We start from the raw sequence: 24841 nt of genomic DNA, 5'->3' as shown, positions 1-24841 counted from the left end.
GTTCTAAATGTTTATTATTCTGCCTCACATAATTCTTGAGTGTTTCAAGGTAACAATCTCTGTGGCTCTGCTAATTGGCTTTGAGGCTAGAGGATCCCTCAGGCAAGAAACAAGAAATCTCTAGGAAGCCCTAATATCTGCCAGTTATAGGTTCTGTGAACCTGGAAGAGTCATTTCCTCTCTCTGAGCCTCAGTTTCCTTATCCATAATATATCTTGGCCAGATTTTTAGGTTTCTAAGTTTCCTTTCTTCAAGGTTCAACAGATTAGCATTTTCAGAACCTGTGATTCCAAGCACTGCAAATCTTTTAAGTCTTTTTATTAAACAGCTCATGGCTGAGTTAGCTGTCCAGAAAGTGAAAGAGCTTGTACCATGGAGCTGTAGGAATGTATTTATATCTAACTTATAGAACTGTGAGAGGCCCATTCTCCAGGGCACACAAGCAGATACCACAACGAAATCAAGGTCCATCCATGTTATGATGCATCCCAGGAGGAAAAGGAAGATCAAAATTTTAAAACACTGATAGAGGACAAGACTTTGTGGCTTTTAACCTCTGTCCTAAAATACAGTATTTTCTGTTTTTGACATCAAAGAGGAGGAAAATAAATTTCTCTTACTCCTGGCCCCATGGAAAACATTCTGTGGTACACTTTGAGAAGTCTCAAAGCCAAGGGTCAAGGAACCAGGGATCTACCATTTGTATGTATATGCTTTGTCTCTGAGCATTTCCGTTAGCTTGGTAATGAGCAAAATTCTCTTGATAAAAGGTGTTAAACTATGCTTTCTGTACTGTGCATGTGTGATGAGAGTGAATGAAGAGCTACTAATGCTGATTTTATCAGAATCAGAATTTTCCCTATGAAGAGTAGGAGATGGTGGAAGGACTATGGCTCACATGTCCCCAGCTCTACCTAATGAAGAAACTGCTCTTTTCACCACCAACTCTTTTAAATATTTGGGGCTTTCTTAGGAAGACAAGCTCCCTCAAATTAGTGCTACTCAGTGTCTCCTTGGTTTCTCCCCACAGTACTTATGTCTTTCTTAACTTCTGTCATCTCTTCACTGTTGGCTTTCTTATTTGCCTAGACATAAGAACCCTTTCTTTCTACTTTGGGTTAGTATGTTTATATATTTGAGGGGAAGCTATACTATAGCAGAGTGACTGTTACCTTTGAACTCAGAACACCTGGGTTCAAATTCCAGCTATTCCATTTACTACATGTTGATTAACTGTCAAAGCCTCAGTTTGCTTATGTGGAAAATGAGAAGGATAACTTTGCCTTCTATCTCAGATGGCTTTGAAGTTCAAATGGGCAGTGGATATAGTGGCCCTGCATTCACTGAAGAGCTTTAAAGATGTCCAGGATTATGATCACCAAGCTCCTTGAGACAAGCTCTGTACCTTGAGTATGTGATCCCAACACCCCACATGTAGTAAGCACCCTGTAAATGTTTACTGGCTGAATGAATGAGCAGATTACTACCAGGCCTGTTCTAGGCACTTGTCTGTCAGGAGGCTATGGTGATTCCACTGGGGTGCCTCAGGAATAGCAACAAAGACTGGAAGCAAAGGGACTGAGAATTCTAATCTTTATTCCCTTTATAAAGAGACATTCACCTCTAAATATTAGTTTCTTCTTTTTTAAATTCATTTTTGAGAGAGAGTGCAAACAGGGGAGAAGCAGAGAGAGAGGAGAACAGAGCATCCAATGTGAGCTCTGCGCTGACAGAAGAGAGCCTAATCTGGGGTGCAAATTCAGGAACCATGAGATCATGACCTGAGCCAAAGTCAGAAGCTCAGCTGACTGAGCCACTCAGGTGCCCCTCAGTTTTCTCTTTTGTATAGGAGGGAGTTTCCTCTTCTGTACCCTCTTCTGTGCACCTGCCTACTTAGAATGCTGAAAGCAGCTGCCTAGCCATGAAAAGGAGCATGAAAACACCTGAACGATAGGTTCCAGAAGTATGCACGCATAGCTGTTATAACTGAAGAGACTGTTTTCTGAAATAATGGCTCATCACAGATTTTGGTCATTTTGAAGCATAGTGTGTTTCTTCCTATGGGACTAGAGCCCATAGAAGTAAGAAATAACTCCTACCTTTGAAGAAAAAGTGGTTCTAATGTTTGCCTTTGCAATAGCAGCCAAATGCAAAAATCTACTACACATAGTTTCACAATTACCAAGAGATTCTGTGGAGGACTGAAAAAATGTTCTAGCTTCAATACATGGGCTTTAAAAATGTAACAGATTGGGAAATAGTAACACAAAGTGGAAGCATGCAATGGACTAGGAAGATTTTGGAAGTGACATAACTTCCTGTTAATCATTGCTTTCATAAAATGTGCATGCTATAAATAAGCAGGCACAGGGCACTGTATAGCAGCAATGGCAAATTCTTGACCTGGCTCCCAAATTGGGCACTAATGAGAGATGCAAGTGGGTATCAACTGCAATGGGTTATAGAGCTAAATTATTTATTCTGAAGGCCTGTGATCTAGTCTTGTGGGGACAGCAAGAATTATGCCAGCAAATGTGTAAAGACAAAGAATCATGGGGAAATATATGGCAGATCCATAACTCAGCTGACCACCTTGGCCCTGTTTTCTATCAGACAGAAAGTTTTTCCATAACACTTAGTACCAGAAAGTCTCCAAAGTCCTTCCTCTTTACCATCTGTGGTATATGTGGCATCCAGCAAAACTCATTCATGTAGATTTCATAGTCATCCACATATTTATGGTGCCAAAGTCTAGAGAACATATGAAATATTTTCAATTTCTCTGGGTATTGCAAAGGAGAGTGATCTACTAGATCATTAGAAAAAAAAAATGTATTCTCTTCTAGCATTCCTAGATTAACTTACTTTTTTCCTGTTTAGTAAAAATGCTCAATACCTAGAGGCCACCAGATCCGGTATTTTGGAAAACCAAGATGTGCAAACTCTGGTCACTCAGAAGAATGTTTAAAATTAGATGAACTAGAGAGTTAATAAAATACTAGAACATTGGAAAGAGTTAAATTTAGTCTGCAGACTTGTAAGCACATAAGTGACCATCTAAAGCAAGAGTCAAAAATTACAGTCCACAAGCCAAATCCACTGTGCCACTTGTTTCTGTGTGGCTTAAGAGCTGAGGATGATTTTTAGATTTTAAATGGCTGAAAAAAAATCAAAACAAAAATAGTGCTGAATGGCATGTGAAAATTAAATGAATTTCAATTTCAGTGCCCATAAAATTTTATTGTAATACAGCCACACCCATTAGCTTACAAATTGTCTAGGACTGCTTTCAGGCTACAAATGCAGAGTTGAATAGTCGAGTCACAGGCCATATGGCCTACAAAGCCCAAAATATTTACTACCTGGTCCTTTATAGAAAAAGTTTGCTGACCTCAGATCTAAAGCCTGGCTTTGACATTTACAAAAACCAGAGACAGATAAAAGATAAGAGGAACTTTGTGAGAAGATATCCAGGATCAGTGCAATCAGGATCAGTCAACTCTTTGGCCAAAGATACCTGATCAAGGCTCTGGTGACGCTGCAAGCAGATCCTTCTAACATAGCTAATTTGCCCCCGGGAAATGTTACTGAAAAAGCGAGGGAGTCAAGAGGACACTGAAAAGCACAAAAAAACTCTCTGCAAGTCTCCAAACAAGAAGTTAACATTCAATTCCACATGAGTTGAGGTGGGAAAGAGTGGATTTAAAGGACAGAAAGAGTTCAATGAGGGTTCACTTCCATTTCTTCCCTCACAAAAACCTGGGGTGAGAGACGGAATCAAAGCCATACTTATATAAAATTTGCCAGGAATACTAAATTGGGACATATTGTAAACATCACCGAGGATGGTGTAATTCTTTGAGTCCAGAATGTAAACTACAGTTTCAATTTTATGATGTGTACCAAACAGCACTCCATGTGTACAAAACAAATGGATGTACAATCTCCAATGTTTTACTAGAAAATGTCTGAAAAATAGTAAATTCTTGAGCACACAGTGTACATAATGAACTAATTAACCCTCTTTGAAACATGATGTGGTAAATATGGGGATTTATATCCTGATTTTCCAGATGAGAAAATGGAAAAGAAAGGAAGTTAACCAACTATGGTCACAATGCTGGGGAAAGGAGGAATCTCAGAGTCCTGAATTTTAACCTAGCCCATCCATAGTGCACTTTCCCAGATGGCTATATCATCTGAAAATTGATTTTTAAAAGAATGGGAGATAGGGTTCACTATCTGTTAAGAAGGTAAAACCAAAAGTGCATATAGGTATAAATGCATGTTTGTTTGGTCCAATAATAGTTTTGATAGTGACAATGCTTTGAATTTGTAGAATCGTCATAAACATCTACACTGGAAGGGTATATTAAAAATATCTAGTTTAAGTCCCTTATTTTACAGAGAAAATTGAAGTCCAAAGAGGAAAATTAATTATCCAAAGACAGACAACTAAAACTCCTTTGAGCTTCTACTCCTGTGTATGGGCATCACCTTCCTTTGACTTCCTTGCCTTTTAGATAGCATTCAGTATGCCTTCCCCTGTAACCTCGCTGTTCATCCCACCACCCCACTCCTCATACCTGTTTCTAGCCCACAGATCTTCCCCCAACTGCATGTGTGTGTATATATGCACATGTACACACACACACACACACACACACACACACACACACACACTTTCACTGAGCTTTCAACAACCAAAAATATTTTAGTGATTTTAGCCCCATGGACTACCACCATTATTTTTTTTAATCTCAAAATAGAAGATGCTTCCCTGACTAGCCTAATCCTCACCCCAAACTCCCACAATTACTGACAATGAGAAAATATGAGGCTCTCTCTTCCTCCTCAATAGGAAAATCTGGCTAGATTACAACTGACTCTGTGCTGAGCCTTGCACCAACGACAGCATTAAAGCCTCATGCTTTATGATCTACCAAAGCTAGAAATGGATTTCTGTCTGACATGCCAGGCTTTTAAGTCTTGTACCTGTGCCCAGTCCAGAGATTTCTGAAACCATGAATAAAGTGGTAATCAACACTGAATACTCAGTCTGACTTAACTGACAACAACAAACAAATGAGGAAAAGAAAGATTTGTGCTCCACTTTCTCCAAGACAGGTGGAATTCCAAGTTTTAATAAAGCAGATTCAGAATCACTTTCATAAAGGCCATTTGAGCAATAAGGACACATTGTAAAAGTGGGGAAAAATTGGAATCAATAAATGTTTCCTGTGGATAATAAGACAGCCCCCCACCTCCAAACAGAGATAATGACAGTAGTAAACTCAAGTCACCAAGTTTTTCAGATGGGAGGAAGAAAGAAAATGCCATTTTTTGATTTCTTTTCTGTGTGTGTGTGTGTTTATACCATCTTCTCCTATCCCTCAAAGGGCTCAGGACTGGAACCTGGGGTTCATATTCCAAAGGAACCAAGGGGATCCACAGCTTTGTAAGAAATCCATTTGTGATTTTTTTGTATGTCAAAGAGTCAAGAGTATTTGGCCCCATGAGCCCACGGAGGCTCATTTTCTCAAAGAAAATACTACCAAGTTTCCATAACTTAAATTATTCTAAGGTCTAGAGCATTTTAAGACCTTGCTGGATTTCCAAGTGTTCTGCAAGTTGAGTGATTACCCCTCTCTGCTTCCTTGCTCTCAAATAGTCCAAGATACACACCATAGCACAGCTCCTCCCAGGAATCCCTGCCAGCTGCCATTCTGCCTTCCTTCCTCCTTCACCTCTAACTTCTGAACAAAGCTTCCATGTGGAATACGTTATGACAGCAAAATATTCCCTTTTACAATGTTTGATTACTTTCCCTGTTTTCCAAAAATAACAGTATTGTGACCCAGATCTATAAAACCAGAGGCAGCATCAAATACAATCTAATCTATTTGACTTGTATTTGCTTGTTCAGTTGCTTATTTGAACTCTTTCCCCATATCTGATATGACTGCTATTACTGTGCTGTCTGGGCTTTCTGACACACAGTCTCTAGATAGGTGCCCTGGTTTATTCTCTGCTCTACAGACAAGGCCTACTGGATGATGGGGTAGAGGGAGGAAGCAGAATCCACTGGGGAAGTTGGGGTGAGATGATCTGAAGTCATTGGGGGCTATTCCTTGCTTTCCTATCTGACAGCTATCCTTGTGTAAGTACTCTTAAGAAAAGCAGGTACTGCTCTCTGTGTTTCTTTCCAAACTGCCTAGGTCTAAGTACTGGGGCCCTGCACATCAAACTGTCCCAGTACAAGCAGTAGCAATAGGCCACTTGGGGGTATGGAAGGAACATGCAGCATATTTTCAGTAATACTAAATTCTAGCTGTCTCGTTGTTGCTTTGGGGACTGGAAGAAAACAAAATAATGACTTTCTGTTTTATAAGTATTCCTGCCACGTGGCTAAAATGATGAGAAGGCAATAATCATTCCAAATGGCTACCAATGCAAAAACTAGTAAAGGGCACCTGCTTTGCACCTTTTGTCTAGATGCCAAAAGCTCTCTGATGCTTCTGTTGTCCTCTGGTGGGTGCTATAACATTTCTGGTGAAAGGTGTGGCTTATATACCTGCCACTTTTAAGAGTGTCCTCAGGGTTTATAGCCCTTACATAAGGAAAGGCTGCCTGTTTGGGTTCTGACTTGGAACTCAATACTTCTAGGCTAAAGAAAGAGAAGGATAGGTCTTGGAAGGAAGTATTTCCTTTGTAGAAAGTGAAGGCAGGAGTAGATACTGGTGTTTGGCAACTGGGTGTGCCCCCAGAGCAGAGTATGTCTGTCTATGGGCTGTTTATCAGTGTCCCTTTGTGAAAACAAGCTCTTAGGACAGGATGGGGAAGGCAGTGGATGAATAGGAGGTTTGAGCCCAGGTTGATTGGGAAGGAAGGAGTCACTAGCATATATAGGAGGTCTGGAAATGGCAGTTCTTGCTGTAGGATGTAGGCTGAGCACCTCTGGTAGCGGATCAGACATGAACTGTTCTAAGCTAAATAGGACTAAGAAGTCAGGGGCTTGAGCCAAATATAAGATGAAACTTAGCTTGGGGTGCTGGACCAATGGAAAGATCCTGAAGGCAAGTCTATGGAAAAAACAAAAGTGTTTCATCACTCTGGATCCCTACTTATATAGGGGCTATTAATTCAAAGAGGTCTCAAAAAGGCAGCAGCAGAAGGGAGCAGGTGCACAGACTGATGGTCTGCTTTGTTTCTGGGGCTGAGGCCAGGGAGACTTTGTGAAGGAACATTCCCATATTCACTACAGAGAATGGGTTAGGGACTCAGTTGGGGTTTCTCCACTTCTGACTTCTCTAATAAAGACAATTTTTCCATCACTATGCAACAAAGTGGAACACAAACAGGGAAGAAATTAAATCTTTTCAAATAATTAATTTTCTTTTATTTGTAGGACCCTTCCAAGCTGTAAGCACCAGATGGGACCACCTTCACTGAATACATTGCCTGTACTACCAAGGCTGCTGAAGCCAGGGGACCAGCAAGTATGAAAACTTGTTTCTTTAGGCTGTTAGGTTCTTTGAGAGGGTGCCACCAGCGACTCTAACTTTGAAATGATAAAATCCTGGGCTCTGGAAGATTGGTGTATCTCTATATAAGATAAAGAAGAAAGGGAGGTAGAAGTGAGTGTGCAAGACCCCTTACCTTCAGCGGCTCTTTTAAAGAACACTTTGCAGCTTCCACAAGTGAGAGCTCCATAGTGACAGCCAGAAGCTTCATCACCGCAGATCAGGCAGGTCTTCTGGGGCGGAAAGTAATAGTCAATGGGTAAGACATGGTCCCTGGAAGTCTCCAAACTGGAAAGACACAGGAGAAACAATGCAACACATGTCAGTGCCTAGCAGAAATAAGAGGATAGAAGTCTGAGGTCTTTAGGAGCAAATTTACATGTGTAAATTATTATTATTTAGAAAACAAGATTATTTCTTGCTTCTTTGAGTCAGTGTGAAGCTGATTTTTCTGCTACTTCTAGTGATGACATCTGTGGGGTTTCCTGTCATGTGGACAAGCCTTTTTAGATCCTGCTAAGGAATTCAAGAAGTTCTCTGGGGTCAGCCAGTCTCATGGGCTATGTTTACATGAGGGATAGATGAAGACAGAAACCTGAGTGCTGAGGTTAAGGTATCTAACTTAAAATGATGGTCAGGAAATAATTTTAGAGCAATTAAATGGTATCAACCCAGCTATATGGCCTTACCTTATCCAAAGGGAGATCTATGGTCAAAAGAGACTAAGCAACAAAGCAGTTTGGTATCCTTTGCTCTAGTTCTCTAAGCCTCACTTTCACCTGTAAATAGGAATAGTATTGCCCATCCTACTGAGCTCTATTGTGAGTGGCAGTATAAATTATATAAAAAGATAAAAAGCCTTTAAAATGAATACACAAGTGAGGGATCATGATTAGTGTTATCATACCAGCCTTCTTTGGTCTTCTCCCCCGCCATTCCCTCACTTTCCTTAGTCATCTCTCTAGATCATGTAGACATCCCCTCACCTCCATTCTGCAATATAAAATAGCAAAATCCTTACACCTGAGGTTCTTGTTGGGAAATGACACACAGTGATGCTGGAAATTTCTCAGGCTACCACCTCAACACTTGGCCATTAAAATACCCATAGGGTCTTTAGGATAGGATGGAGCTTCAGGAGTCATCTAGTCTAAACTTCTTATCTCTAAGAAGATCTGTATCTGAGTCCTTTCAGATGGATATGAAGGAGAGGGTCAGAAAGCCAATCCTAAAACCTTAATAGAAGTAAAATTCTGAGTCTCTTGTAATTAATTCAAGTTTAAACAAATAAAATATGGTTCTTACTAATCAAAAGTCAAATTATTTTTCTCTCCTATACCCTATGTCTAAGCATTAAAAAAAAATGATGTCCTGGGTTAATCTGCCTCAGGTAGATGATAATTCCCCATATTCTCATCCACAGGAATGTAGCCATATTTTTTTTTTCTGAGCACTTCTCCCTTACTAAGGAAGGAAGGAAAATAAGTCTTAATGGCAGTCTGTTTGTTGTGTTGGGTGATTTCTACACGTCAAAACAACTCTGAGAAACATTTTTTTTTTGGTCATGATTACATCAAATGAACAAACTCACATTCAGAGAGGTAAAGTCCAAAGTGATTTGACAACAAGCCCAGGACTAACTGGCTCCAAATCCAACATAGTTTCCATTACACTATTATCTTTCTGCTACTCTCTTACTTTCTACACACATGGCTCTATCAAGCTCAGCATAGTTATCAGAATCCAAAAAAGCATGAAATGTTATCTTCCCATCAATAACCAGGGATCAGCCCTGGCAAGGGCAAGAGCAAAGAATATTTTTGCTTAGGCTATACTTGACAAGCACTTTACCTCTAAGACACAAATATTAGCCTTTATTCATGTCCCAAGTACTGCAGAAATCACTAAAAAAATTCAGCTTATATGTAAACCCAGCAGCTGGCTATCTTTTCTCCCCCAAAAGATCTCACTTTCCTACCTTGACTGGAAAGCCAGCAGGAGTCTGCCTATCAAACCAGGATTAGCAGGACCGCCAGTTCCACAGGAAAATAGCTCACTTCCCATATATAAATGGGCTAAATGCTAAGAACATCATCTCTTTGGCTAAAATTTTCATTTCCTTGGGTAAAGAATGTGTCCCTATCCTCATTCATAAAATAAGGAGAAGCAGCAGAAGTTTTTTTTTGTTTGTTTGTTTTTACAAGTGTCTTCATCCTTTTCTCTCTTTTTTTGACTTCTGAAACTAATGCAAGCCATTCAAATAAAAGCAAGGCCATTTCATGTATATCATCTCATTTAATCTTCCTCCAAACCCTGCCAAATAGCTCTGTATCATCTGTATATCATAGTAGAGGAAACTGATGTTCAGGAAAATTAAACTTGTTCAAGACCACTCATGTCATAAATGGTAATGCCAGATTCCATCCTAGGTAAGTCTGCCTCCAAAGTGCTGGTTCATAATCCATGACTAATCATGTTATAAAATTGAAGGTTGATATTAGATAGATGTAGTCAACTCAATTCCTAGCACTTGGCCTTACAAACCTCGCAAAGGATTAGGTTCTGGGGACATTGTGATAATCAATATATTATTCTTGCCTCTAAGAAATTTACTATCTAGTACAGAAGAAATACAGGAATCAAGGAACTGTAACACAACATAGTAGATGATATGGTAAGGCAGAGTGCAGATTGCTACAGATAAGGAAGCACCTCAAAGACAGGAATGATTTTTGAAAGGCATAAAGGTATATTTGGATAAACGAGATGACAATTATAATTATAGTAATTTTATCATATAATTGGAAAATAAATATTAGATATACAACATGAAAACCTGAATAAATAACAGGTATTCTTGAAAAGAGACTTTATGAAACAGAAATTTTCATCATATTACAATTTAAAATGCAGTTCAAAATAATCTAATTAATAAAATTTATAATCAATGTTTAAGACTGAAGAAAGTCATCAATATTTTGTTCATTAGATATGAGTTCAATAAAACACACCACTTATAAAAATAACAGTAAAAGAAGAGGAAGAAGAAGAGAAATAATAAAGGCAATTTTAGAATTTGAACTTTCCTAATTACAGCCCACTTTGACTAAAGGCCTGAGATATCTGCTAACCTCACCAGGCTGGTCTCTGCTTACCTACCTACCCTTCCTCTTTCTGGAAAAATATTTTGGACAGCACTTCCACTGACCCTGGTGTAGTGTAGACAAAAGGAACATTTCAGTTCTGCCTTATGGGCTGACCATTGGACATTGTAAATGAAAACTGTAATAAGAGTTCCAATCCCAGGTTTATATCCTACAGAAACTCATGCACATTTGTACCAGCAAGCAAGTCAGGAATGGTGTCATAGCAGCTATATTTATAAAAACAGAAATGATAAACATCCACTGAAAGGAGAAAGGATAAATAAATTACAGCACATTCATTCAATAAAATACAATTCAGCAATAATGAGGAACAGAATACAGGTATACATAGGTAAATCTTACAATCTAATATTACATAAAAGACATAAATCACAATAGCCTATATATTATGATACCATTACATACATATCCCAAAAAAGGCAAAAGTAAACAAAATATAATTTGGTAATATATATTTGAAAAATCATAAACATTCAAGTGAATAATAAACCCCAAATATAGGATTATGGTTACTTCTAAGGAGAGACTGTGGTTAATGATATAAGGAAGGAGGATACAAGTTTATGTATTTATGTATTCATTTAAAAATATTTATTAAGTGTCTACTACATACCAAGCACCATTGTAAGTCCTGCAGTTACAGCAGTAAACAAAGAAAAATGGTGTAAATGCTCTTATTCTTTAACCAGGGTTCATGACTGTTCATTTTATTACTATGCTGCATAACTAACTGATATGTTACATGAAAGCTTTGTATGGCTACAACAGCACATAGTGAAAGAAAAAAAAAAACTGAGAGTTTCTAACATTCTCCTAAATAACATCCTAAGTGCAAATGTAGCAAAGGTTTGCTCTGAGAACAAGCAAGTTCAGATTTTGCATGGAATGTTTATATTTCTTCCTGCTTCCCCCGGGGTACATGCTCACTTATTATCCCAATGCAGTGCACTCAGTTTTATGGGTCTGAAGGAAAAATGCTGCCATATAAAATGGAAGTTTCCTAAACCAGAATACCACTTCAACAGTTTCACAATTAATTAAATAAAAGTGGATTACTAGAAGCTATAGGTCTACAAATGCCAGCTCAACTATGGAGAAGTTGGGCTCAGAAATCTTCAGCACCTGCCTATAATCTCAGTCTGTCTGTCTGTCTGTCTGTCTGTCTGAGTTGAAAATACTTTAAAGGGTCTGACTACTTTAAGCAAATTCTCCAAGAACTGTGGAACCAATGTGAAATGCAGAAGTCATAGACTAGTGCTCCTTGTTTGAAGGATGAATGTCAACTCAGCAGGGCTTTGGAGCCAGGCAGAGGTGGGCTGGAATCCTGCATCCACCACTGAACTCTGGTCCCAGTCATTAAGGCTCTCTGAACTCCATTTGTCTCATGTGGAGAGTGGGGATACTTTCTATCTAGAGGGCTTTTGCGAGAATTACATTAAATAGTACATGTTAAGCCCTTCCCCCTGTGCCTGCCACATAATAGCTGCATTGTAAGTTTAGGTTGCCTGCACCTTTTGCTTTACCATAAAAATAGGGGAGATGTCTAATATCCTTAAAATAAAAAAGACCATCCTTCTTGGCTATCCAGCGCATTTAGGGAAAGGTAAATACAAGTGTATAGATAAGGGGAAAAAAGGATAGATGTGTTAAAAGTGTAGCTTTTTGATAAATATCACTGCACTTTTCAAACAAGAAGAAATTTAGAAAACCACCAAACATCTTTATAAAAGCATCATATTTTTCCTGATGTTTAGTAACCTAAAATATATTGTTTGTTAACCACATTGTGGGATATAATGACAACTCTACATGAATTTTTATAATAAAATTCAAGAGTTCAAAGTTAATTTCTCCTCATAGGTCTCTTGTGCCTACTTCTTTATGGGCACAAGGGTTATTTCAGTGGAGAAATTAACAAAGTAACAAGGTAAGTCTGGTAGCTTTCTTTTCCCATCTAAGTCTGAGATTTAAAATTTGATGACTATCCAAGAGAATAGTCATGTTTTCTTTTTAAAAGTACTACCTGACTTTACATCACAGCTCTCCACTTCTCCAATTTAGTAAGGCCTTGTTGAAGTGGAAAGATATAATAGGTAGAAGATCTGGTTTTCATGCCCAACTTTACCACTTTCTAACAGAAAAACCTTGAACAAGTCATTTTATTCACATGTAAAATGGGCATAAAAATATAGAGTTCACAAAATTGCTATAAAGATTCAATGAGATTTTGGGAAGTTAAACATTCCACTCTGTTGCTGGCACACTTTTTCACAGATGGCCATTACTATAATAATCTCACGAGAAAGTGGAAGAAAGGAGAGATTGGAGAACTAGGTTCTAAAAACCCAGCTCTGAGGTAGATATGATTACCATTCCTTTGAAAATAATGCAAACTGGGACTTAGATAAGGTAAATTACCTGTTTCAGTTCATATGGCTACTAAGTGGCAAAGCCAGGATTCAAACTGGGCATCATTTCCCCCCAAATCCATATTCTCCTGCTATTCTAAATTGCCAAGGACATATAATACTTGTGTTATAACCTAGGTTTAATTTAATTTGGTTTTTAACAAATTTATTGATATATAATTCACATACCATAAAATTCACCTATTTTGGCATATTCACAAACTAATTTTACTACAAACTATTACCATAAACTGATTTTATAATATTTTCATGACTCCAAAAATAAATCCAGTACCCATTAGCAGTCACTCCCCATCTCTTCCTTCTCTCAGATCTTAATTCAATTTCTGTCTCTAAAGATTTGCCCTTTATGGACATTTAATATAAGTGGAATTATACAACACAATCTTTTGTGACTTGCTTCTTTCATTTAGCATACTGTTTTTAAGATTCATCCACATTGTAGCATGTATCATTGCTTCATCTGTTATTTCTGTGTAATATTCCATTACATGGATATACCACATTTGTTTATCCATTCATCAGCTGGACATTTGAGTTGATTTCACTCTGGCTTTTATGGATACTGCTGCAATGAATATATATATATATATATATATATATATATATATATATATATAAACACACACACACACACATATATATATATATAAACACACACACACACACACACATATATATATATATATATATATATATATATATATATAATATGTGAAATTACTATTTCAAAAGTCAAATGGTGACACTTTCAGAAACCTCCAGGCTAGTTTCCAAAGTGGCTGCACCATTTTATATTTTTACCAGTAATGTATACTGGCTCTAATTTTTCCACATCCAAGCTATTTGTCTTTTTTACTATAGTCACCTTAGTGAGTGTGAAGTGATGTCATATTTTGGTCTTGATTTGCATTTCTCTATTGAGTAATGGTGTTGAACATTTTTCATTTGTACATGTTCTTTGGAGAAAGGTCTATTCAAAGTCTTTGCACATTTTATTTTTTTTTAATTTTTAAATGTTTTATTTATTTGAGAGAGAGAGAGAGAGAGCGCAAGCGAGAGAGTGAGTGTGCGCCAGAGTATGAGCAGGGGAAGGGCAGAGAAAGAGGGAGAAACTGAATCTGAAACAGGCTCTAGGCTCTGAGCTGTCAGAGCTTGATGGGGGCCTCGAACTCGTGAACCGCGAGATCATGACCTGAGCCGGTCAGATGCTTAACCGACTGAGTCACCCAGGTGCCCCAGTCTTTGCACATTTTAAAACTGGGCTGGCTATTAGCCTTTTAATCATTGAATGGTAAGAGTTCTTTGTATATTCTAGATTCAATACTCTTATATCCATGACTTGCAAATGTTTTCTCTCACTCCATGGGTTAGAGTTTTACTTTTTTGATGGTATTGATTGCAGTATAAATGTTTTAAAATTTGATGAAGTCCAATGTATCGTTTTTTTTTCTGTTGTTTCTATGCATTTGGTGTTATAAGCTAAAAAAAACATTGCTTAACACAAGGTCACAAGGATTTACTCCTACATTTTCTTTGAGTTTTAATGACTTAGCTCCAGCATTTAGGTCCATGATACATTTTGAGATAATTTTTGGTATAAAAAAGTGGGGGCGCCTGGGTGGCTCAGTCAGTTAAACATCCAACTTCAGCTCAGGTCATGAGCTCACAGTTTGTGAGTTCGAGCCCCACATGGGGCTCTGTGCTGACAGCTTGGAGCTTGCTTCAGATTCTATGTCTCCTTCTCACTCTGACCCTTCCCACTTGTGCTCTCTCTTTCTCTCTCTCTCTCAAAAATAAATAAATAAACATTAAAAAAAGACATTCCTATTTAAAAAAAAAGAACTTCATTTGTTCGCATGTGAATATACCATTGTCCTATTTGTTGACAATACTATTCTTTCTCCCATTGAATGGGCATGCTATCATTGTTGAAAATCATTTAACCATAATGTAAGGGTTTATTTGGGGGGAGGTCTCAATTGTATTTCATTGGTCTCTATGTGTCATACTTATGCCAGGACCACACAGTCTTGATTGCTGTAGCTTTTAGTAAGTTTCGGAATCAGGAAGTGTGAATCCTCCAACTTTGTTCTTCTATCTCAAGATTGTTTTGGGTTTTTTTTTGTTTGTTGATTATTTGTGTTTTAAATTCCAGTATAATTAACATACAGTGTCACATTAGTTTCAGGTGTACAATACAGCAATTCAATAATTGCATACATTACTCTGTACTCATCACAATAAGTGTGCTCTTAATCCCCATCACCTATTTCACCATCTCCCCCCCACCCACCTCCTCTCTGGTAATCTTTGTTCTCTACAGTTAAGAGTCTGTTTTGTTTGTTTGTTTGTCTCTTCTTTTTTTCTTTGACCATTTGTTTTGTTTCTTAAATTCCACATATGAGTAAAATCATATGGTATTTGTCCTTCTCTGACTGACTTATTTTACTTAGCATTATACCTTCTAGGTCCATCCATGTTGTTGCAAATGGCAAGATTTCAATCTTTTTTATGGCTTAGTAGTATATATACCACATCTTCTTTACCTATTTATCTGTGGATGGACAGTTGGGCTACTTGTTAATTGGAATATCTTGACTATTGTAAATAATACTTCAATAAGCATAGGGGTGCATGTATCCCTTTGAATTAGTGCTTTTGTATTCTTTGGGTTAATACCCAGTAGTGCAATTGCTGGATTGTAGGGTAGTTCTATTTTTAACTTTTTGAGGAACCTCCGTACTATCTTCTACATTATTTTTTGTTTCTTGTGTTGTTGATTTTAGCCATTCTGACAAGTGTAAAGTGATATCTCATTGTGGTTTTCACTTGAATTTCCCTGATGATGAGTGATGTTGAACATCTTTTGATTTATTTTGGCTATTCTAGGTTTTTTGTATTTCAATACGAATTTTACAATTGATATTTCCATTTCTGCTAAGAATCCAGCTGGATTTTCGGAGGGATTGCCTTGAATCTATGAGGAATACTGTCATCTTAACAATATTAAAGTTTATGATCAATGAAAATGGAATGCTTTTCCATTTGTTTACATCTTATCTTTCCACAGTGTTTCATAGTTTTAACTGTAGAAGTCTTGCACCTTTCACTAAATTTATTTGTAAATATTCTATTTGATAATATTATGAACTGTGTTCTATCACTTTTAAATTATTCTTTGCTAACATACAGAAATACAATTGATTTATGCACACCAATCTTGTATTCAGCAACTTTGCTGAACTACATTATTAGTTCTAATAGTTTATTATGGATTCTTTAGGAATTTCTATATACAAGATTATATCATCTGTGAATAAAGATACTTTTACTTTTTCCTTTCCAATACAGATGCCTTTTAGATCTTTGTTTGTTTGTTTTTGCTGTTTGGTCCAATTGGCCTGGATAAAACCTCCAGTACAATGGTGAACAGAAATGGTGAGAGCAGATATCCTTGTCTTGTTCCCAATCTTACTGGGAAAGTTTTCAGTCACTTAAGTATGATATTAGTTGTGGGGTCTTCATAGATATCTATTTTCAGTTTGAATATGTTCCCTCCTATTCCTGTTGAATGTTTTAATTGTGAACTAATGTTAGATTTTTTTGCCAATATTTTCTGCATCTATTAAGATGATCATGGGGCCTTTATTCTCTTAAATATAGTACATTATATTAATTAACTGATTTTCAGAAGTTAAACCAATCTTACCTTCCTGAGATAAATCCCAATTTTAAGTTATTGACATAAATCCATCTTGTGATCATAATCTTTTTTATTTGTTGCTGGATTTGGTTTTCTATTTCATTGGGGATTTTTTTATTTATTAATATTCAAAAGTTATATTGGTCTGTAGTTTTCTTTTTGGTTTTGTTATTGGGTAACATTGGTCAACAGAATTAGTTGGGAAGTGTTTCCACCTGTTTTATTTTTTGGAAGAATTTGTAAAGGATTGATACTAATTCTTCTGTAAATGTTTGATGGAATTCACCAGTGAAGACATCTAGATTTGGGCTTCCCAAAATGGTGAGTTTCTTTTTACTTTCTTTCTTTCTTCTTCTTCTTTTTGTTTAATTGAAAAGCAATGTTTGTTACTGTGTATAAGTTCTGGTGCCCGGATAGAAGTAGGTACTTATAATTATTTCCATTCAATAGATGAAGGTGGAGGTACATAGTGTCCTGGTATTCCCCCTCCAGAGTTTGAATTCTTCATACTGTACTGGCTCTCTATGTCCCTGTGGTTTTGTTTGTTTTCTTTGGTTTAAAAAATTTTTTTTGAGTATAGCTGACACAATGTCACATTCACTTTAAATGTACTATATAGTGATTCTGCAAGTTGATACATTATGCTATGTTCACCACAAGTGTAGCTACCCACAGGCTTTCAATTATGGAATGAATAAGTCATGGGAATAAAAGGGATAGCATAAGGATATAGTCAATGATATTGTAATGGGTTATATGGTGGCAGATGGTATGGGAAGTTTATTATATTGCTAATACAATGAAGTAATATTATATTTATTCTCTTTACTTTTTATAGAGCCATTCAGATTTTCTATTTCTGCTTGAGTTAGTTTATGCAGTTTGTGTCTTCTTGACTATTTCCCATTTCATCTAGGTTATGTAATTTGTTGGCATATGGTTGTTCATAGTGTTCCCCTTTAATCCTGTTTTATTGTTTTAAGGTAGGTAGTGATGTCCTCACTTGCATTGTTGATTTTGTGATTTGAGTCTTCTATCGTTTCCTCTTAGTAAATCTAATGGTTTGTCAATTTTGTTGATCTTTTCAAAGTAACTTTTGACTTCAATGATTCTATTGATTATTCTTATTCTCTATTTAATTTATTTCCACTTTAATCTTTATTAATATTTTGCTTTTCTTCTAGTTTCCTAAACTGGAAAGTTAAGTTATTGATGTGAGCATTTTCTTCTTTGTTAATATAGGAGTTTAATCTGTTATGGCTAGTATAACAAAATACTATAGACTGGATGGCTTATAAACAACAGAAATTTATCTATCACGGCTCTAGAGGCAGAAAGTCTTAAATCAAGGTGCCAGAATTGTTGTGTGAGGGCCCTCTTCCAATTGCAGACTTCTTGTAACCTCACATGGTAGAAAGGTAAGCAAGCTCTAATTGCATTCTTTTATAAAAGCACTAATTACATTCATGAACATGTCACTTCATATCTAACTACTTCCCAAAGGCCTCATTTGCCCATTATATTGGGCACTAGGATTTCAACATATGAATTTTCAAGGGGAACACAGACATTCAGACTACAGCAATAAGCATTGATAGTTCTAAATTTTCTTTCAAAGACTGCTTTAGCTTATCTGTATCCCACAGGTTCTGGTATGTTACATTTTTTCTATTATTCATGTCAAGGATTTTCTCATTTCTCTTTTTGATTTCTTCTTTGATCCACTGTTTATTTAGGCATGTGTTATTTAATTCTCCACATTTGTGAGTTTCACATATTTCCTCTGCTATTGATTTCTAATTACTTCCATGTGATCAGAGAACATACATCCATTTTTCTTGAATAAGTGCACCTCAGATTTTTGCTAGTTTTCTTTCCTTTCCAGAGTTCTGGAGAAGTTGATTTTCACAATTTTTGCTAGTGTGTTTGTTGCGTTTATGAAAGGGTAGCTTTATGGTAGTCTTCACTCTACCATAGTGGAAGCCTTCCTTATATTCCAAGCCAGGTTATATTTCACATGCTACAAAATCACTCCCTCCCCCTCCCCCAACACACACACACACACACACACACACACACACACACACACACACAGAGTAATCCTTATCATGGGTCATAAATGGAGGAAGAAGAGATATCACTCATACCATTCACTTATTAATTCAAAAATTCATCATTCATACATTATAAAGGAAAAGCTCTGCCAAATGATGGGAACATAAAGATGAGAAAGACAGCCTCTGTTTGCAGAGGAGTTTTCATGGCTTGTTTTGAGCTATGACAACTGTGCAAATGGTTAATGCAATGTATAGCAAGAAAAATACTATTAAATGGTCCAAGATCAGTGGTTACTAAAGGAAGAGAAACTTATGTGTTTTGTCTGGAGGTACTAGAAAATAATGGCCACCATGTACTAAAATCCTATTACTAACCTAGCAAGGTGTTTTACATAACTTGTCAAGTATTTACTCTGGGATAGATCAGATGAGGATGCCTGCAGTTCTAATGTATACTCAACCTGCAAACCTGACATGTTGAGACAGTAGTTATAGGCCTACTGGTGATTTACATTTTCCTGTAGTTTATACCAACTAACAAACATGCCAAGACAGCTGGAAGTGTGGCAGCAAGACTGTTTTTATCAGTGTGTCCCACCAAATGACCAAGCTGTCCTTTTCTTCTGGAATCACTTTCAGAAATCGGGCTGAACTGATGAATCCTTATTATAGTCATGTCCTTACATCTCCCAAGCCACATCTGCTGTATTCTGTGAGCCAAAATCTTTCCAATGGTTTCTTAGTCATCTCAGCCAATCATCCATGGAAGAACTAGTCAGATTCCTTTCTGAATTGTCATCAAATCTGAGGGCTGAGAGAGGTTTCCACATTATGTGTTTCCAGAATCCATCACAAAAAAAAAAAAACCCAAAAAAACAGGAAATGAGAAAACAACTTGTTTTTGATTTACATGCTAAATCTTATTGGACCAATATTTTCTTCACATCCTCCATTTGAACTTCTGATACTAAAGAGACTGAGGGCTTAGTATGTGTTAAGCTCCGTCAAAGGTGATTTATCCTTACAACGACTACTGCAGGATACACAGATTATCTCCATTTTACAACAAAGTGCCAGAGGTTCAGAGCCACTGAATATTTTTTTCAAGATCACAGAGCTAGTTAAACTATAAGAGCAAGGGTTTGAATGCATGTCTGGCTAACTCCAAAACCTATGCTTTGTCTACCATGCTATATGGCATTGCTTCTCATTGACTGTCAGGGCTAGATGACTCTCAGAGATCATATGGCTGAATGTTTTTCACCCTTGGGTGCATGGTAAAATCACTAGGGGAACCTCCCACCCCCCATTGTGATTTATTAAATTAAGATGGAGTCCAGGCATTAAATTTCTTAAAAGTTGGATGTTAGTGATAATGTCCAATCAGGGATTAAATCCACTGACTTACACTGTCTTATTGTCCAGGGGAAATTTGGGGGCCAACAAAATGAGAGAAAATTGACCAGAAGAAATAGTTTTCTAGAGATAGTCCTGAGGCTAGAAGCCAGGTGTTATAATTCCTATGCCAGAGTTCTGTTGTAGAGCAATATTTTTAGTCACATTGAGTATACTAACTTTTCCTAGGGTCTAGAATATGCAATAGTCAACCTCTGGAAAATCTATATAATGACCAACATCAAACAGGCATTCATCTATAGCCCAGTTACCTTTGAAAAGACAGTAATAGCATTAAGTAGGAACTATAAAAATGGATCTCATCCATTACAGAACTACCCCCTTGCTGGAAAGAAATTTACTGAGTGCCTTACTATGTGGTAGGCACTGTGAGAGGCACGTAGAATACATTAAGAATCTAAAGACACAAATATCATTGTCCTCTATCCAAAGTCTTGTCTGAGATTTATTTCCATACAGAGCAAAGGTTACAGAGCCCCATTTTACAGATGGAACAAATGAAGCTCAGAGTTAAAGGTATTTTCTAGTAAGTTGCAGCATCACTATTGTAAAAAGCAAAGGCTTTGGGGGAAGCGATACTCAGGTTTGAACCCCTCTACTACTGATCACCAGTTATGTAATGTTGGGCACAAGATGAACCTAACCTCCCTACCATCAGTTTTCTTATCTACAACACGAAGAAAATAATGTGCCAGCCTCAAAGGGGTTTTGTGACAAATGCATCAGAAAATACATGAAAAAGAGTCTAACACACTCAAAACAAATGGTCATTTCTCCCCATTTTCCTCATTCCACTCCAACTTCCCATTAGGAGTAAAGTCCAGGGCATCTGACTCCCAATCCAGTGAGCTCTGCAATATACAATACTGCTTCCTCCTCTTTCCTTTTTTATAAAGTATTTTCTAAGTTTGTTTATTTTGAGAGAAAGAGAGCAGGGGAGGAGCAATGAGAGAGGGAGACAGAGAATCCACAGCAGGTTCCATGCTAACAGTATGGAGCCTAACGTGGGGTTCCTTACATCTCACAACTGTGAGCCAATGACCTGAATTGAAATCAAGAGTTAGATGCTTAACCAACTGAGCCACACAGGGGACCCTGCTTCCTTCTCTTTCAAGTACTGCAAATTAAGGCATAAAAGCAGCAGCCACTACCATCCCTTATGCAAAACTTGTGAAAGCACTGAAAAAAAAAAAACCTCACAATTCTAACTTTAAAGTCTCTGTGACTTTGAGGCAAGGAAAACACAATTTAGTTTAAGAAATGTTACAAGTGTTTTGCCAAGTGTCTAAGGGCTTCAGAAACCAAGAGAGGAAAGATAGCACCATATGAGCAGATGTAACTCAGGTAGCAATGAAATGCTGATGAGATTCCAAGTTCAGTTCACAATATGGAAATCCAAAATTAGACATTTTATGTTGGCCCGAAGAACCTACAAAAGCTAGGAAAACAGTCTCACTGATACCAGCAATAAGGCTTACCCCGCTTTCTTTTTTTTTAATTTTTTGTTTTTTTTAAATTTACATCCAAATTAGTTAGAATATAGTGCAACAATGATTTCAGGAGTAGATTCCTTAGTGTCCTTTACCCATTTATCCCATCCCCCCTTTCCACAACCCCTCCAGCAACTCTCAGTTTGCTCTCCATATTTATGAGTCTCTTCTGTTTTGTCCGCCTCCCTGTTTTTATATTATTTTTTGTTTCCCTTCCCTTATGTTCATCTTTTTTGTCTCAAAGTCCTCATATGAGTGAAGTCATATGATTTTTGTCTTTCTCTGACTAATTTCACTTAGCGTAATACCCTCCAGTTCCATCCATGTGGTTGCAAATGGCAAGATTTCATTCTTTTTAATTGCAGAGTAATACTCCACTGTATATATATACCACATCTTCTTTATCCATTCATCTATCGATGGACATCTGGGCTCTTTCCATACTTTGGCTGTTGTTGATAGTGCTGCTATAAACATGGGGGTGCATGTGTCCCTTTGAAACAGCACACCTGTATCCCTTGGATAAACGCCTAGTAGTGCAATTGCTGGGTTGTAGGGCAGTTCTATTTTTAGTGTTTTGAGGAACCTCCATACTGTTTTCCAGAGTGCTGCACCAGCTTGCATTCCCATACCCTGCTTTCTTAAACACACAAACAGCAAAGCCTGACCCAAGATCAGCTACTGGCTTGATACTTGGAAAACTGTCCTGCTCCCCAAAATAAGATATGGATTTTGATTGTGGGGATAGAGGTAATTGGAAGAGAATACAAATCCCCTACTCCATGTCACTGCAATTCACATCATAACATATGGGCCAATAATAACTGATATTTACTGGGCACGTATATGTCTCAGCTGCTACATTACATTCTACATACCTTAACCTCATTTAGTCTTTACGACAAATTAATGAAGTGTGAACCATTATTTTCATTTTGTAGAAGAGAGCACTTAAGTCCAGAAACCTTAAGCATTCTGTCCAAGATCCATAGACAGTAAATGATGGCTGCAAGATTTGAACTCAAGTCTCTCTGACTCCACAATCAACTTTTTGATAAGTTTCTCACTGTGGATAGCAGTCCCAAGTGACTCAATCCAGAAAGCCATAAGTCATTCTGGATATACTGTAATACATTTTGTCAATGTGTTTCACCTACCATCACTTTTCAGTCAATCAGTGACTATTATGTGTTAATGTACTGCCTAACTTGCATCCTCCTGCCCAAACACACTCATGCAACCTCACCTTCAGAATAACTGCAACTCTCTTATTGAAGTCTTTATGCTTTGTGTCGTATCCTCTCCAACCCAGAAATTACACAGGACCTCACATAAATTCTATCTAAAACATTTGCTTCTGTAACTCTTCCTCTTAATACCATTTAATAACTCCCTATGGTCTACAGCAGTGTCCTAATTCACTGATACATCAGAATCACCTGAGGAGCTACAGAGCTCTGATCCCATTCTAACTTACCTCCAAATCTTCTGAATCTGAAGTTACAGGTGGGACCTGAAGATCTGTAATTTTATTAAATGTCTAAGTGATCTTAGGCAGGCATTGAAAACCACTTGGCCTACAGTATACAAATTCAAAGCATTAGCTTGGCATTCAAGGCCTAACTCTAGCTCTTTATTTCTTCCAAGACCTTTCCCATATGACCTTCCAGTAGTACCATTCTGTTTCAGTTCTTCAGTCTTAACCCTATTTCACCCCTCTGTCTCTTTGCTTACATGGCCATTCCTCAAACTGGAATGCCTTTCACTGCTCCCAACCATTTGTCTCCTTTGCCACATTATCTCATAATTCAAGACTCAGCACAAGAGGCTATCACCTACTCCATGAAGCCCTTCTTGACTCTGTATCCCTTAGGTATAATATGATCACTTCGCCAACTTGTATAGTCTGCTTTCAGAGCACATGTAATGGTTCATATCACAAATAATCTATGTATGTGTCTGCTTCCCATTCATCATGTGGCCTTCAGTGATGAATTCCCAGTGTTCAGTCCAGATACTACCCAAGTACTTCCCACTCAACTCATTTGCCTCTTTCTTTCCTCCTTGCCTTTCGTCAAACAAAAAAGTTTGAAAACAGTCATGTTGCCTTTTAAATAACATCTCAATCTGAAGGCCAAGATAGATCCTGAACAACTTATGAGTCCTAATTAGGACACTGCTAAACTATATCATATAAATGAAAACTTTTCTTAAAAAATACCTTGCCAATTTGTATGCCTTTTATTTTTGTTGTCTAATTGCTGAGGCTAGGACTTTCAGTGCTATGTTCAACAACAGTGGTGAGAGTGGACATCCTTGTCTTGTCCCTGACCTTAGGAGGAAAGCTCTGTTTTCCCCATTGAGAATGATAATAGCTGTGAGCCTTTCAAATATGGCTTTTATGATGTTATGTTCCTTCTATCGCTACATTCTTGAGGGTTTTTATCAAGAATGGATGCTGTGGGGCGCCTGGGTGGCTCAGTTGGTTAAGCATCCGACTTCGGCTCAGGTCATGATCTCACACTCCGTGAGTTCGAGCCCCGCGTCAGGCTCTGTGCTGACAGCTCAGAGCCTGGAGCCTGCTTCACATTCTGTTTCCCTCTCTCTCTGCCCCTTCCCTGCTCATGCTCTGTCTCTGTCTCAAAAATAAATAAAAATTAAAAAAAAAAAGAATGGATGCTGTATTTTGTCAAATGTTTTTTTCTACATCTATTGAAAGGATCATATGGTTCTTATCCTTTCTTTTATTAATGTGATGTATCATATTGATTGATTTGTGAGTATTGAACCAGCCCTGCAGCCGTGGAATGAATCCCACTTGATCATGGTGGATTTTATGTACGTTTATAGTACTGTTTAATTTGGTTTGCTAGTATGTTGCTGAGAATTTCTGCATAGAGATTCATCAGGGATACTGACCTGTAATTCTCCTTTTTAATGGGGTCTTTGTCTGGTTAAGAATCAATGTAATTCTGGCTTTGTAGAATGAGTTTGGAACGTTTCCTTCCATTTCTATTTTTTGGAACAGTTTGAGAATAGGTATTAACTCTTTA

At 37.4% G+C, this 24841-nt stretch overlaps 1 protein-coding gene across 1 annotated transcript in view; it reads right to left on the bottom strand.

Moving 5' to 3' along the window:
• Positions 1 to 24841, bottom strand: part of AR (androgen receptor) — a 188723-nt gene that overhangs the window by 76485 nt on the left and 87397 nt on the right. Inside the window, 1 exon segment of the mRNA XM_027053706.2 lies at positions 7660 to 7811. Within this exon segment, the coding sequence (XP_026909507.2) occupies positions 7660 to 7811 (152 nt within the window).

The sequence above is a fragment of the Acinonyx jubatus genome, chromosome X (assembly GCF_027475565.1).
Source record: "Acinonyx jubatus isolate Ajub_Pintada_27869175 chromosome X, VMU_Ajub_asm_v1.0, whole genome shotgun sequence".
NCBI classification, from domain to species: domain Eukaryota; kingdom Metazoa; phylum Chordata; class Mammalia; order Carnivora; family Felidae; genus Acinonyx; species Acinonyx jubatus.
This window is presented reverse-complemented; position numbering and strand designations above follow the sequence as displayed.